This window comes from Aotus nancymaae, unplaced genomic scaffold (assembly GCF_030222135.1).
Source record: "Aotus nancymaae isolate 86718 unplaced genomic scaffold, 86718_ANA_hifiasm-v0.15.2.pri h1tg000007l, whole genome shotgun sequence".
In the NCBI taxonomy this organism is placed as follows: Eukaryota; Metazoa; Chordata; class Mammalia; order Primates; family Aotidae; genus Aotus; species Aotus nancymaae.
Window position 1 is genome coordinate 2,595,369 of NW_026988418.1, and position 17,039 is coordinate 2,612,407.

General features: G+C 41.7%; 1 protein-coding gene across 3 annotated transcripts in view; it reads left to right on the plus strand.

Annotated features, from left to right (window-relative positions):
• MACF1 (microtubule actin crosslinking factor 1) overlaps positions 1–17,039 on the plus strand; it is a 329,515-nt gene that overhangs the window by 36,629 nt on the left and 275,847 nt on the right. The window contains exon 1 of one of the 3 annotated variants that reach the window (XM_064372194.1): positions 8,103–8,545. The exons of 1 other annotated variant lie outside the window; for it this stretch is intronic. In XM_064372194.1, coding sequence (XP_064228264.1) covers positions 8,437–8,545 — 109 coding nt within the window. In that variant the 5' untranslated portion in view covers positions 8,103–8,436. Of the gene's footprint in view, positions 1–8,102; positions 8,546–17,039 lie in introns of those variants that run through there. One more of the 3 variants, XM_064372199.1, reaches the window with a different exon arrangement.

Sequence of the window (17,039 nt, forward strand, 5' to 3'; positions counted from 1 at the left end):
AGAGGCAGGTCTAAAATCTTAATGAAGTTCTTAGTCCGTCTTCTACAAGGCTTCTTTCATGGTTTGGGGCGCTGCTCCTTGGCTGTTAGCAAGGGATATCCTGGGGGGTGTTAAATGTGACTTTAAAAGGCCTGTTCTTTGTATAATAAATGATCTCTTAAAAGAAAACTAGTCACTCCCTCCTGCCAGCCTCTAACCACTTCCTCTAAATGACAGCACACAGATCCATCTTAGTTTCACTAAGTGGAAAAATTGTTTTATTTTCATGAAAGCCGTTCCCCTCTACTTCTGTGTTCCTTCCTTCCTTCACACACACACACACACACACACACACACACACACACACACACACAAGCTGCAAATCGGCAAACTTTTTACCTGTCATATCAAGGTATAACATGCCATATTTTGATGATCTTATGAGAATAAATTACTTTGATTATCTTTCATTGTCTTTAATAATAAAGGTAGATTCAGAGGATATCTTGGTATTTGAGTGCTTTGCATTTTTTCCCCCAAATTTGTTAGGTGTTTTTGAATGGCACAAACATGGTATATGATTTTCTAATTAATGATGCCAGAAGTTCTTATCACAGTTTCTAGTGACTTCAGGTAGCAAATAGGGCAGAGAAATGGTTTTGACTTTGGGAAATGAAAATATAGTGAAAGTATTTGTAAGATTGTGAAAAGATGGTTGTGGTGGCTCATGCCTATAATCCCAGCACTTTGGGAGGCAGAGGCGGGAGGATCGCTCTTACAGCCAGGAGTTTGAGACCAGCCTGGGCCACATAGTGAGACCCCATTTAAAAAAAAATTTAAAAATTAGAGCTAGCATGGTGGTGCATGTTTATGGTCCCAGCTCCTTAGGAGGCTGAACTGGTAGGATTGCTTGAGCCTAGGAGCTCAAGGCTGTAGTGAGCTATGATCACACCATTGCATTCTGGCCTGGGTGACAGAGGGAGACACTGTTTTGAAAAAGATAGTTGAGAAATGGTGACAGAGGCCAAGTGCAGTGGCTAGCATCTATAAACCCTGAACTTTGGTAGGCTGAGGCAGGTAGATCACTTGAGCCCAGGAGTTTGAGACCAGCCTGGGAAACATGGCAAAACCCCATCTCTGCAAAAAAACACAAAAATTAGCCAGGCATGGTGGCATGTGTCTGTAGTCCCAGCTACTCAGGAGGCTGAGGTGAGAAGATCACTTGAGCCCAGTAGTTCGAGGCTACAGCAAGCTATGATTGTGCCACTGCATTCCAGCTTGGACTACAGAGTAAGACCCTGTCTCAAGAAATGATGATAGAAACAGCACTAGCAGGCTGGGCATGGTGGCTCACACCTGTAATCCCAGTACTTTGGGAGGCCAAGGTAGGTGGATCACCTGAGGTCAGGAGTTCGAGATCAGCCTGGCCAACATGGTGAAACTCCAACTCTACTAAAAATACAAAAATTAGCGGGGCGTAGTGGCACATGGCTGTAGTCACAGCTACTGGGGAGGCTGAGGCAGGAGAATTGCTTGAATCTGGGAGATGGAGATTGCAGTGAGCCGAGATCGCACCACTATATTCTCCAGCCTAGGCAACAGAGTGGGACTCTGTCTCAAAAAAACAAACCAAAAAAACTCAACATTAATGGTTAATATATTCTGTTGTTGAGATTCTTTTCTTTTTCTTTATTTCCTTTTTTTTTTTTTTTTTTTTTTTTTGAGATGAAGTCTCACTCTTGTTTGGGCTGGAGTGGTGCAATGGCGCAATCTCCCCTTATTGCAACTTCTGCCTCCCAGGTTCAAGTGATTCTCCTGCCTCAGCCTCTCGAGTAGCTGGGATTACAGGTGCCCACCACTACACCCAGCAAATTTTTTGTATTTTTAGTAGAGACGGGGTTTTCACCATGTTGGCCAGTCTGGTCTCGAACTCCTGACCTTGTGATTCACCTGTCTTGGCCTCCCAAAGTGGTGGGATTACAGACATGAGACACCATGCCCTACTGAGATTCTTTTCTTAAAGCCGGGTGGAACTATTATATAAATAAGTCTTGTAAAGAGGAAGTATAAACACCTCAAGTTACTTAACCTGAAGTTAGTGTACTTATTTTGACAGAATTTTTTAGCAAAGGGATAAAATATTGATTTGAAATCAGGCATATCAAAGTTCAGATATGGCCCAGTACAGTGGTTCACGCCTGGAATCCCAACACTTTGGAAGGCCAAGGCAGGAGGATCACTTGATTCCATGAGTTTGAGACCAACCTGGGCTATAACATATAGTAAGATCCTGTCTCTACAGAAAAAAGAAAGAAAGAGAGAGAGAGAAGAAAAGAAAAGAAAGAAAGAGTTTAGATATCAGCTCATTCTCTTTCTTGGATGACCTTGGCAAAATAACTTGAATTTCTGGAGCCTCAAGTGCTTAATTTATAAAATGGGGCAATGGTATATACTTCCCAGGGAAATTCTAGGGATCAAATTAAATAACAGATGTGAAGATGCTTTATAGTAGCTGCTTAATAAATTTTAATTTCCCTTCTAAGCAAGTCCATCCTCTTTGACCATCACAGCCCAGGAGCACCTTCACTTCTCCACAGCAAGCGGTGTGTCATAGTCATCTTGGTGTCCATGGTATCTGGCACGATGCTCTGCGTTTTTTAATGGAATGAATGAAGTGCTGTGTTTCAGAAGAGAGGGAGCTCCAGCTTAGTCTCCACTGGACTATGTCATCAGTTTTTCTTTTTTAGTGCTTATTCCCTTCAGCAAACACTAGTACATTTCACATGTCAAGAAGAATTCTCTATTGACTCTATATCTCTTTCTCTGCTCCCGTTTACAGCAAAGTTCCCTGAAAGAGTTATTTTTTTCCTGTCCCTGATTCTTATCTTCCCATTCATTAGTTCTTGAATCACTCCAGTCAGGCTTTTTCTCTACCATGCCATCAAAACTGCCCTTGTTAGAGTCACCGGTAACCTCCACATTGCTAAATTCAGTGGTCAGTTCTCAATCCTCAACTTGACATATTAATAGCTCTTGCATGGTTAATTACTACTCCTTAAAACACTTTCACCTGGCTTCTGGTACAGCTCACTCTTTTGGTTCTCCTTCTAATCCACAGAATCCTCTTTTTTTAGTTCCTTTTGGTTATTCTTGCTCTTCCCTAGCTAATGTTGAAAGGTTTCTAGGACTTAGTCCTTGAACTTGATCTCTTCTCTTTTTTTTTTTTTTTTTTTTTTTTTTTTTCATAAGATGGGGTTTCACCATGTTGGTCAAGACTTGGTCAGGCTGGTCTTGAACTCCCAACCTCAGGTGATCTGCCCGCCTTGGCCTCCAAAGTGCTTGGATTACAGGCATGAGCCACCACGCCCGGCCGAACTTGATCTCTTCTCTATGTTTAGTCCCTAAATGATACCATCTAGTCTCCTGGCTTTAAAATTCCAGCTTGGGCCAGGCACAGTGGCTCATGCCTGTAATCTCAGCACTTTAGCAGGCCAAGGCAAGTGGATCACCTGAGATCAGGAGTTTGAGACCTGCCTGCCTAACATGGCGAGACTGCATCTTTACTAAAAATACGAAATTAGCCAGGTGTGGTGGCACATGCCTGTAGTCCCAGCTACTCGAGAGGCTGAGGCAGGAGAATCACTTGAACCCAGTAGTCAAAGGTTGCAGTGAGCCGAGATAGCACCACTGCACTCTAGCCTGGGCAATAGAGCTTGACTCCATCTCAGGGAAAAAAAAAAAAATTCCAGCCTGGGTCTCTCCCTGAACTCTAGATTCATGTATTCAATTGTCTATTCAAAGTTTCATTTGAGGGCTGGGCAAGTTCCACTTGAGCTCAAGCCTGTAATCCCAGCACTTTAGGAGGCCAAGGAAGGAGGATCACATGAGGCCAGGAGTTTGAGACCAGCCTGGGCAACATGGTGAAACCCTGTTTCTACCAAAAGAAACAACAACAAGAAAGTTTTACTTGAATGTCTTTAGGCATTTCAAATCTAATATATTCAAAAGGACATTTCTACCCTGCCTCCCAAAAATCAAACAGCCACAACCACCCTCTGCTTCTTGTACCAATCTTTCCCATCTCAGGAAATGACAGTTCTGTTCTTTCAGTTTCTCAGGTCAACACTTTGGAGTTATTTTTTATTCTTTCCCTGCTCAGTCCACAATGCAGTCTATCAGCAAATCCAGATTATTCCTTCTTCATAATTATTACAGAATTTGAACACATCTTACCACCTCTGTTGCCACACTCTGGCTCCACCCATCATCATTTCATAGCCACCAGTTTTTACTTGAATTATTATACTGGCATTATTCCTGGTTTCCTTGCACCTCCTCTTATCTCTCAATAGTCTGATGTCAACATAGTAACAAGAGCAATCCTTTTAAAACCTAAGTTAAATCATGTGACTCTCTCACACAAAGCCCTCCAAAGGCTTCCCATTCCACCTAGAATAAAAGCCAAAAGCTTTACAATGGCCTGTATAGCCATAGGTGATTTGACCTTGTTACTGGCCTCATCTCCTGGTACTCTTACCTTTCCTCTTTCAGGCCCAGCCATTTGTACTTGTTCTTCTTTGGCTTATCCATTCTCCAGATAGCCATGTGACTTGTTTGCTAATATTCTTTATCTGCTCAACTGTCACCTTATTAGAGCCTTCTCTGACTATCCTGTATATAAAACCATAAACTTGGCTGGATGCGGTGGCTCATGCCTGTAATCCCAGCACTTTGGGAGACTGAGGCAGGTGGATCACGAAGTCAGGAGTTTGAGACCAGCCTGGCCAACATGTTGAAACCCTGTCTCTATAAAAATACAAAAATTAGCCAGGCATGGTGGAGTGCACCTGTAGTCCCAGCTACTCAGGAAGCTGAGGCAGGAGAATCACTTGAACCCAGGAGGCAGAGGTTGCATAAGCCAAGATCGTGCCACTGCATTCCAGCCTGGGTGACAAAGTAAGACTCCATCTCAAAAAACCATAAACTTCCCCCCATTGACACTTCTCCTCTTCATCTCCTTTGGTATTCTCCATTGTATTTATGTGACAAGCTATGTATTTACCTGTTTATGTTTTTTTTTCTATCTTCTCCTACTAGTATGTAAGTTCTATGAGAGCAAGGTCTTTGTTTTGTTTACTACTATGTTTCTGGTACCTGGAACATGACCTGGCACATAGTATGAACTAAATATTTGATGAGTGAAATGTAGGTTAGCCCAAAATTGTAGATTATCTTAATGTCAGATTTAGAAGTTCCTATTGTATTAATGCTCCCATGAAGGGCCCTTTATTATTTTTCTGGGTAGTAGGTTATTTATATCTAAAACTCTTTCCTTGTGCTTTAACAAGCTCTAGAAAAGAGCAAAAGAAAAAAAAAAGATTTCATATAGAAAAAAAAAGTAAAACCCTTCCCTATTGTTAGAAAAAATAAACTTGGCTGGGTGCAGTGGCTCATGCCTGTAATCCCAGCAGTTTGGGAGGCCAAGTCGGGCAGATCACCTGAGATTGGGAGTTTGAGACCAGCTTGGTCAATATGGTGAAACTCCGTCTCTACTAAAAATATAAAAATTAGCCAGGAGTGGTGGTGTTTGCCTGTAGTCCCAGCTACTTGGGAGGCCGAGACAAGAGAATCACTTGAACCCAGGAGATGGAGGTTGCAGTCAGCCAGGATCGTGCCACTGCACTCCCTCCTGGCAACAGAGCGAGACTCCATCTCAAAAAGAAAAAATAAACTTGACAGATATCTAAAGCAGTTTTCATTTTTAAAAGCTCGTGAGAGGCCGGGCGCGGTGGCTCAAGCCTGTAATCCCAGCAGTTTGGGAGGCCAAGTCGGGCAGATCACCTGAGATTGGGAGTTTGAGACCAGCTTGGTCAATATGGTGAAACTCCGTCTCTACTAAAAATATAAAAATTAGCCAGGAGTGGTGGTGTTTGCCTGTAGTCCCAGCTACTTGGGAGGCCGAGACAAGAGAATCACTTGAACCCAGGAGATGGAGGTTGCAGTCAGCCAGGATCGTGCCACTGCACTCCCTCCTGGCAACAGAGCGAGACTCCATCTCAAAAAGAAAAAATAAACTTGACAGATATCTAAAGCAGTTTTCATTTTTAAAAGCTCGTGAGAGGCCGGGCGCGGTGGCTCAAGCCTGTAATCCCAGCACTTTGGGAGGCCGAGGCGGGTGGATCACGAGGTCAAGAGATCGAGACCATCCTGGTCAACATGGTGAAACCCCGTCTCTACTAATACAAAAAAATTAGCTGGGCACGGTGGCGCGTGCCTGTAATCCCAGCTACTCAGGAGGCTGAGGCAGGAGAATTGCCTGAACCCAGGAGGCGGAGATTGCGGTGAGCCGAGATCGCGCCATTGCGCTCCAGCCTGGGTATCAAGAGTGAAACTCCGTCTCAAAAAAAAAAAAAAAAAAAAAAAAGCTCGTGAGAATATAGCATCTTTATGTCATAGTGTAATAGGTACCCTAGAAATAAATAAACAGGGTCTCACTTTGTCTCAAATAAAAAGGCTGGAGTGCAGTGGCGTGATCATGGCTTACTGCAGCCTTGACCTCCTGGGCTCAAGCCATCTTCTCACCTCAGCCTCCCCAGTAGCTGGGACTATATATATGTACCATCACATATGGCTAAATTAAATTTTTTTTTTGTAGAGATGGGGTCCCACTGTGTTACCCAGTCTGGTCCTGAACGCCTAGGCTCAAGCGATCCTTCTGCCTCAGCCTCCTAAAGTGCAGGGATTACAAGCATGAGCCACTGCATCCGGCCTGATTCATTGTGTTTGGACAAATGTATACAGTCATGAAACCACCACCACAATCAACATAAAGAACATTTTCATCATCCCCTACAGTTCTTTTGTGATCCTTTGTAGTCAGTTCCCTTCCCTCACTCTCAGCCTCTTCAATTTCTTGTTCTATAGTTTTGCTTTTCTAGAAAGTTATATAAATGGAATCATACAGTAGGTAGTCTTTTGTGTTTGGCTTTTTAAATGTAGCATAATGCTTTTGAGAATTATCTGTGCTGTTGTATGTATCAATAGTTTTGTTCTAGTTTATTGCAGAGTATATAGTCCATTATATGGATGCACAATTTGTTTATACGTTTACCAGTTTATACGTTATACATTTGGGTTGTTTCCAGTTTTTGTATATTATGAATGATGCTGCTTTTAACATTCATATACGGATCTTGATGTGGACATATGTTTCTGTTTTTCTTGGACGGATACCTTGGACAGATTGCTGGGTCCTCTGGTCTAAGTATGCTTAACTTTATAAGAATTTGCCAAACTGAGTAGCTCATGCCTGTAATCCCATCATCTTGGGAGACCAAGGCAGGTGGATCACTTGAGGTCAGGAGTTCAAGAACAGCCTGGCCAACATGGTGAAACCCCATCTCTACTAAAAATACAAAAATTAGCTGGACGTGGTGGTGTGCACCTGTAATCCCAGAACTTTGGGAGGCTGAGGCAGGCAGATCACCTGAGGTCGGGAGTTTGAGACCAGCCTGGTCAATATGGTGAAACCCTGTCTCTACTAAAAATACAAAAATTAGCCGGGCGTGGTGACGTGCACCTGTAGTCCCAGCTCCTCGGGAGGCTGAGGCAGGATAATCGCTTGAACCTGGGAGGCAAGAGATTGCAGTGAGAGGAGATCATGCCTCCCAAAATACTGAGATTACAGGCGTTAGCCACCGAGCCCAGCCAGATGGATTTTTTAACCCTTGAAAAGTACCCCCTGAATGAGCAGTTTTGTTCTCTTTGCTGATCTTCATCACACCTAGATGTCAGGTCTGTTTCCTGGGAGCTAGCTCTGTATGTATTCTCCCTATAGTGATGTTCAGGCCCCTTGCTTCTCCTCCCAGGTTGTGGGTAGGGAGGGGTTGCCCTCTGACAACTTCAGGGTCCTTATACTCATACATCCTCATGTACTTTGCTTCCTCCCTGCAAGAGGTTCCCTAGTGCTTCTGTGACTTTTTTCTTCTGGCTACATCCTGAAGTCTGGCCTTCCAAGTAGGCTGGGAATGGAAAATTAAGAGTGTGACGTCCTCTGACAACCCTCCCTTCTTGTAAAAGGGTCTGAGGTTTGTTTATTTAAGTTGAGCAGAGGGTGCCAAAGATAGAGGTTTGAGTCAGCTTGACACTGGCTTAGGCGCTCCTTTTCACTCTCCTTGTTCCTCCTTCCCTTTCCCCTCCCCCGCTGGCCAGTTGTTTCCTGGGCTTTGTCTGAGATACACTGTACAGTTTTAGTCCCAGTCTACTACTGCTCGCTGAAAAACAGTCAGAGGCGAGATGGAGGAGAAGCTGCCAGGAAGTTTCTGACAACACTAAGCTCCGGCCTCTGCCTCTGTACTGATAGTACAGGGCAGCAGTAACCTCAGGAGAAAGGCATCCAGAGGCATACGCTGAGCTTATTGTGGCTAACTCAAAGGAGGAGAAAGGACGGGCCTGGAAATGCCCCTCTTAGATTCATCTTATTTACCACCAACCATCTTTATTTTGACTCACATTCTTGGAGTTGCTGGTGTTCTATACTGGAAGAGGCACGCCAGAGGTAGAGCAGGTAACTAACTGGTGCCCAGTTATTCTTTAAATCTACTGTGGAGCTTTTGAGGGTGGGGTGAATGACAGAGGTCTTCCCAGTTGCTTTCCTTAAAGGACCAGTACATCCTTCAGCTGGAGTGCTGTCAGACTTAAGAGTGTGTGTGTGTGTGTGTGTGTGTGTGTGAGTGTGAGTATAATGAGGAAGCTGGTCTGTCCTGGGGCCACTTTGGGATTAGGGGCTCTTTTCTGTTGTGTGAGTTTGTCTGTCTGGAGGGTGCTGGTTAGATGAGGTGATGTCTGGGCTCAAAACTGGAGGGAAGTGGCCACTATGCTGACTTAGTCTTTCCTCAGAGAACTGAGCTCTTTCTTTACTTTCTCGATCTCAGAGTGGTTTCTTGTACCGTTGTTTTTAACTGAGAACATACAGTAACTCTGTTACCCTCCTCCAGTATGGATTTATGTTGGAGAAGTTTATGTTAACTTGGTGTGTTTTGGGGTGAGAACAGGCAGAGGAGAAAGGGTCAGTCAGCGGAAAGGGTCGTGTACCATCCTTGCCTAGGGGCATCCTGGAACACTGGGTGTCTGTATTTTCTTTGATATGATTGATACTGTTACTGCACAGTTTAGCTGTGTGTATCAGAGTCATCTTGTTCAATGCAAGGAAGTTAATCCCTCTCTTTCTTGGGGAATCAGGCTTTGATAATTTAAAAGAAAAATTTTTTTTAATGGTACCAGAACCCTCATTCTTCCCATATTGCTATTAGTTATATTATATTCTGTTGACTTCTAAACACTCAGAGCAGGGATCAGCCCTGAGTTTGACTGATTCTGAGTCTCCATAGTTAAGGATTAATGTGGTCTAACTTTTCCTGGAGTATACCCTTGGGTCTCATTGCCTTCAGTACTCTCATTGTAATGGGCTCCCTACCTTCACACCGAAGTATGTAGATACTTTTTATAATGTATGTTACAAGTTAAGATGGAGATTTGATGGCTTATTACTTAGTTTTCTATTAAAAGTTCACAAATGCCTGACGGAATTAGAATTAGATTCAACCATTCCCCAGTGTCCTTTCCAGTAAGTCCCAGAAAACTTTTGACTAAATATTCAGATCCTAGTATGCGTCTATATCAGCAAAAACACAGACAGACATTTTAGAAGTATGATGGTGTGGTGGTGTGTTTTTAAAAAAGCCACCTCAAAGTGGCTTTCCTGTATCTGAACTTAGAAAGAAAGAGATTGGCAGGCTTCAGTTGTTTGGTCCTATTTACTATTTCACACATAATTAGGAAATAAATATAATATCATTTAGGTGGATGCTGCTGCTTTTCTTTCCTTGTGCATTATGGTAATGTCATTTCTAAATATTAAATAACTAATCAGTTGTTAATATTTTTAAAGTTTATCTTTAGTATGGGACTTTTATGGAACTTGAGAGCTATCACTCTATATTTTTAAGTGCTTTCTTTTTTATGTTTAGAAATATTAATTTCATAAACAGCCATAAAGTAATTGAAATAAAAAGAAAGATATATTGTAAAAGCTTTTTTTTTTTTTATTTTTATTTTTTTTTTGAGATGGAGTCTTGCTCTGTCGCCAGGCTGGAGTGCAGTGGTGCAATCTCGGCTTACTGCAACCTCCACCTCCTGGGCGCAAGTGATTGTTCCACCTCAGCCTCCCGAGTACCTGGGACCACAGGCACGTGCCACCATGCCTGGCTATTTTTTATATTTTTAGTAGAGATGGGGTTTCACTATGTTGGCCAGGATGGTCTCGATCTATTGACCTCGTGATCTGCCCACCTCGGCCTCCCAAAGTGCTGGGATTACAGGCATGAGCCACCGCGCCTGGCCTAAAAGCTTTTTATTTCTATGAAACAACTTTGATTCTAATACCAAATAGTTACATTGTGAATGTGCTGTGTTAGCTTTATTTGTAAAATGACAGATGTCATTTTTCAATTGGAGACTATGGATTCCAAATTTTCTGTGGGGTTACTTAAGAGATTCTGTACCCATTTTATTATAATTGCAATTTTAAGATGCATTTCATTTATTTAAAAAATATATATTTTTTTCTATTTTTCTTTGTTAAATTTTTTTTCTGGGAAGTTCACACTGAAAAAAATAAATTTTTTAAATAACATGTACACTCTAATTACCTGCCATTTGGACATCACAGAATAAAGTTTCTCCACCATCTCTGTGTATACATTTGTACTATTTATAAATGTACACTTGATTAAAAACATGAAGATCGTTTCTTCTGATCTAGTCTTTTTTTTTTTAATTGGAAGTACATACTCTATGGAGAACAAACTATAGAACACAGGTCCTGTGCCTAATAATAATAGTAATGATTCAGGTAAAGCTCAGTTGTATGAGCTCAGGTGTTAACTGAACATAATAGTTAAGTGGGTGACTCATCTCTATGTAGTAATATTATAATACTGGTTTAGTGTGTACCAGAAGTTTTTATTCTTTTCTCTCACTTTTCTACTTTTGTTTACATATTATGAAGAATGTACATAGTTTTAAATAATGAAGGCATTCGGCTTTGAAACAAATATTTCTGCTATTCTTTCAGGCTTTTGTCTCAGTTTATATGAATAATCTCCTGAGATTATTAGGCAAACAGTGAAGCTGTTATTATTTGTTTCTATTTATTTGTATGAATTGGTTTTTAAAAATTGATTCTCTGCAATAAAACACAGCATAGAAATAAACCAGATTCTGGCTGGGCACGGTGGCTCAACACCTGTAATTTCAGTACTCTGGGAGGCCGAGGCTGGTGGATTACCTGAGATCGGGAGTTCGAGACTAGCCTGGCCAACATAGTGAAACCTCCTCTCTTCTAAGAATATAAAAATTAGCCAGGTGTGATGGCGGGCGCCTGTAGTCCCAGCTAATCAGGAGGCTGATGCACGAGAATCGCTTGAACCCAGGAGGCAGAGGTTGCAGTGAGCTTAGATCATACCACTGCATTCCAGCCTGGGCAACAAGAGTGAGACTCTGTCTCGAAAAATAAAAAAATAAAAGAAATAAACCAGATGCTGAGGTTGATATAACTATACTTAACTAATCTCCTAATTTTTGTACAAATTACCTGGTTATACATTTGGCTTTAAAATAAGTAACATAAATTTGAATATAGAAAATTGGCTTATTCTAGACACTGCTTTTATATATTGCATATGTAGAGTTCCATTGCAATTCATTTGAAAAAGTGTTACGTCAGAGTTGAAAATCACTGAACTTAGTCTCTGAGCTTCCTTTCAGCACTGCAGCTCTAAGACACTGTGTTCTAGTACATTCTTACTATGCTTCTATAGAGTATTTATTTCTCCCACTGTTAAAGTTGATAACATGTTCTGTTTTGCTCTAGAGTTGGAAGGAACCTTAAGCATTAACCAGTCCAACCTCCTACTTAGTCCTACTCTCATCAGAGGTCCTTCTTTTGCTTGAAGATCTCTGATTGTAGAGCATACAACCTATGGACTGTTCATTATTTTGGGAACTGAGGAGTTCTTTTTTAAGCTGATAATTGCCTATTGTAACTTATAACCCTTAGTCCAAATTCTGCTTAGCAAAGACCGACTATACTTACACTTCTAGGTATTAGAATACCTTATGTTTGAAAGTTATTTTCTCTAGGCTAAACATTTCTCTTTCCATTACCATATCTGATTTTTCAACTTCTATTATAATATTTCCTTCAGCAGTTAAATTTATTGTTTGTGCTTTGAAAATGTGGTGGCCACATGTGTGCATAGGGAGGTGAAGGGAATGCAGCAGGAACATGGCTAAGAAATCACTTATAGTGATTGATGAGATATGATTATATAAGCTATGCTTATATCAATCAATCACTGTAAGTGTGGATGTAGCTTTTACAACCACATCATTATCTCTTCAGATACAGGAAGACACAGGCAGTTTGTATTAAAGCCATGTAATACCTACAAAACAGGGCTTAAAAGTCAGTATTTCAAATTTTAAATAGTTTTCAATATCCTCCACTCACACTTAAATTACATATATTATCTCATCATTATCAAAACTTCCTATTGACTTAGTTTGAATCTGCATTTTTTTCTCTCTGAGACTGATGTTTCCACCATCTTCTTCCCTTCCTCCCGAGTCTATCTTCCAACTGTAACCAGAGTAATCTTTCAAAAAAACAGATCTGTATGTGTTACTCTTCTGCTTAAAATCCACTATACTTCCTTTCTGCTTTTAGAAGAAAGTTCAAACTCTTCAGCATGACATGAAAGACTTTTCATTTCCATCCATCCATCCATCCATCCATCCATCCTACTAGAAATTACTCCTTTTGAAATATAAAAGGGGCTGGATATGGTGGGTTACACCTGTAATCCCAGCACTTTGGGAAGCCAAGACAAGTGGATCACCTGAAGTCAAGAGTTTGAGACCAGCCTGGCCAACATGGTGAAATCCCATCTCTACTAAAAATACAAAAATTAGCCAGGCGTGGTGGCAGGCGCCTGTAATCCCAGCTACTCAGAAGGCTGAGGCAGGAGAATTGCTTGAACCCGGAAGGTGGAGTTTGCAGTGAGCTGAGATCGTGCCACTGCACTCTAGCCTGGGCAACAGAGTGAGAGTCTGTCTCAAAAAAAAAAAAAATAAAAAAGATTTTTTTAAAAAATAGATTAAACCTACTCCCTTCCTGTTTCACTAGTTTCATTTTCTTTCTTGGCCTTATAAGTATCCAGGACTCTAGAATCATTTAAAAACTCACAGACCTAGGCCAGGCACAGTGGCTCATGCCTATAATCCCAGTACTTTGGGAGGCCAAGGCAGGTGGATCACGAGGTCAGGAGTTCAAGACCAGCCTGGCCAATATGGTGAAACCCCATCTCTACTAAGAATACAAAAATTAGCCAAGTGTGGTGGCACGTGCCTGTAGTCCCAGCTACTCAGGAGACTGAGGCAGGAGAATCACTTAAACCCAGGAGGCAGAGGTTACAGTGAGCTGAGATCGTGCCACTGCGTTCCAGCCTGGGTGACAGAGTGAGACTACACACACACACACACACACACACACACACACACACACACCCTCACATCCTCACATCTGCTAATGGATGCTTGTCCTTTAGGGTAAGTAGTTGCTGCCTCTGGAAAGTCTTTTTTGACTGAAATACGAGTTGCTATTCTGTGCTGCAGTAGCACTTTGTTAATACTACTTATTCAAACCCGTATTGTCATCTTGCTTAGCTTGCCCTTCTCTCCTAACTAGTTAAGGACTCTGACTCATCTCAGTATCTCCAGTGTCTGAGGCAAAATAGATGTCAGTAAATATTACTTGAATAAATAAAAACTTGAAATCCCAGCTACTCGGGAGGCTGAGGCAGGAGAATTGCCTGAACCCAGGAGGCGGAGGTTGCGGTGAGCCAAGATTGCGCCATTGCACTCCAGCCTGGGTAACAAGAGCGAAACTCCGTCTCAAAAAAAAAAAAAAAAAAAAAAAACTTGAAGACAACACTAGCTGTAAACTGTAGCAGGAACCATGAACCATGTAGTGTTCATTTGTTTATTAACCGGGCTTGGTTTAGTTTAGTGTGTGGTCTAAGGTGGATGCTTAGTATAGGTTAATTGGATGATACAGAGTTGCCCTAGATTTTAGTTTATTAAATCTCACATTGTGATAGTGTAAGCAGGAAAAGAGCTTTATGGCTACTTGAGAAAAACATTTGAATTTTTTGTGTGTTTGTGAAAGGCAGTTTGTTTCCTTTCTAGGGTTTTGTTTTCTTTACCTGTAAAATGAAGGAGTTGGATAATCTGATCTCTTAACTCTCCATTTCCAACATCCCACTAGGAGGAACAGCCATAATCCCTGGATCCAAACTATATAAAGTATAATCTAAGATTGCATCCCATCACCTCCCAACCTGGCATTCTTATTAAAAGCAGTTCCCTTCATCATACTATTGGGTTATATTAAATCTAAGATCAATTGTAAAATGGCCAAACCTTCTACATGAATTCTTGTTGTCTCCCTTCCAGTGACTGCTATGCCTTTGGTCTTCTTGAACTTCAGCATAAGACTTATAGGTATCCTAGAGCCAGGCGCGGTGGCTCACGCCTGTAATCCTAGCACTTTGGGAGGTCAAGGCATGCAGATCACTTGAGGTCAGGAGTTTGAGACCAGCTTGGCCAACATGGTGAAACCTCATCTCTACCAAAAAATAAAGAAATCAGCTGGGTGTGGTGATGTGCGCCTGTAATCACGGCTACTCGGGAGGCTGAGGTGGGAGAATCATATGAACCCAGGAGGCAGAGGTTGCAGTGAGCTAAGATTGTGCCACTGCACTCCAGGCTGGGCAACAGAGCAAGACTCCATCTCAGGAGGAAAAAAAAAAAAAAGAAGACTTACAGGTATCCTAGTTAAATTTTGTCCTGTGAGATTTTGTGCAGCCTTCTAACCTTTTGAGATTTCTTTTAGCTTAAATTCTTCCATATATGGCATTAGCTGTGTGTTCTCTCTTTGTGTCATCTACAAATTAGTTAAGCACAGATTAGGGACTCAAATATTTGAATAAATGGTCATATATCTAACGTATCTTTGCTCAAATAACTAAAGCATTAGAATATTTAATCAAGGGAGAGTCTTTGTCTTTTCCTTTTTTTTTTTTTTTTTTTAGAAACAAGATCTTGCTATGTTGCTCAGCCTGGACTTGAATTCCTGGGCTCAAGTAGCTGGGCCTATAGGCACCCTCTACCATGCCTGGCTCTTTTTCTTTCCTTTGCTTTTATTTTTATTTTTTTAAGATTTGTATGGTGTAGTAGAAAGACCACTCAACTTGGAATCAGAAGATCTAGGCTATAAGCCCTTGCTCTTCTGCTTACTACTATGTAATATTAGACTGGTCACTTATTTCCTCTGGTCTTCAAATTTCTAGGCTGTTTGAGAAGAAAAAAAAACCAAAAGTTTCTGTGATTCTGATTCAGTGCAATCATCTGGCCTGTTCTTGGAAGTCATGGAATTGTGGGTGAGAGCAGGTTGAGAGTAGGTTGAGAGTCTGGAGTCAGATTGCCTGTGTTTTTATCCTAGTTCTGCCACTACTGGCTGAGTGATATTAGTCTCTCTGGGCCTCTGTTTCCTCATCTGCAAAATGGGTTTAATTATGATGCTTGGTTGTTTTGATTAAGTTCTTTTTGTGTGTGTGTGAGATGGAGTCTTGCTTTGTCACCCAAGCTGGAGTTCAGTGGCACGATCTTGGCTCACTGCAACCTCTGCCTCCTGGGTTCCAGTGATTCTCCTGTGTCAGCTCCCCAAGCAGCTTGGATTACAAGTGTCTTCCCCACTCCCAGTTAATTTTTGCATTTTTAGTAGAGGTGGGGTTTTACTCTGTTATCCGCCCATCTCAGCCTCCCAGAGTGCTGGGATTACATGCATGAGCCACCCCGTCCTAGCCTTGACTTAGTTCTTAGAACACATTCTGTGGGTGGCAAGGAGTATGTGATTGTTTGCCATCATTATTAGAATTTTTTCACGTAAGATATCATTGAAGACTTAGTACTTTCCTGTGAACTGTTGAGATGAAATAGTAATTGTCTTTATATTTTAATTTTTTTAATATTTTCATATATAGTTTCTCCATGTTGTCCATGCTGGTCTCGAATTCCTGGACTCAAGTAATCCTCCACTTTGGCCTTCCAAAGTGCTGGCATTAGAGGTGTGAGCCACCGTGCCCAGCCTAGTGATTGTCTTGAACACTTGGACTCAAGCAGTTCTCCCGGCTTGGCCTCCCAAAGTGCTGGGATTACAGCCCTGAACCATCACACCAGGCCTGTCTTTATAATTAGTAATTAAGAAATGTGACAGGCTGGGCATGGTGCCTCATGCCTGTAATCCCAGTACTTTGGGAGGCCAAGGCAGGTGGATCACCTGAGGTCAGGAGTTCGAGACTAGCCTAGCCAAGATGGTGAAACCCTGTCTCTACTGAAAATACAAAAATTAGCCGGGTGCAGTGGTGGTGGGGGGGACCTGTAATCCCAGCTATTCAGGAGGCTGAGGCAGGAGAAATTGCTTGAATCTGGGAGGCGGAGGTTGCAGTGAGCTGAGATTGCGCCACTGCACTCTAGCCTGGGTGACAGAGCAAGGCTCCATCTCAAAAAAAAAAAGTAACAAGCCAATATAGAGGTGTATAAAAAGTAGGTGATATATTATGATTACTGTCTTATACATTAGAAAGAAAGATGTCTATATCTTTTATATCCTTAATAGTGTGTGATTTGGGCATTTTAGGAAAGACATTATATTATATACCTTCAATTTTCTTTCTTTTTTTTAAAATTATTATTATACTTTAAGTTCTGGGGTATATGTGCGGATCTTGCAGGTTTGTTACATAGGTATACACGTGCCATGGTGATGGTTTGCTGCATCCATCGCCCCGTCATCTACATTAGGTATTTCTCCTAATGCTATCCCTCCCCAATCTCCCCACCCCCTGCTATTCCTCCCCTAGTGCCCCACCCCCCAGGCT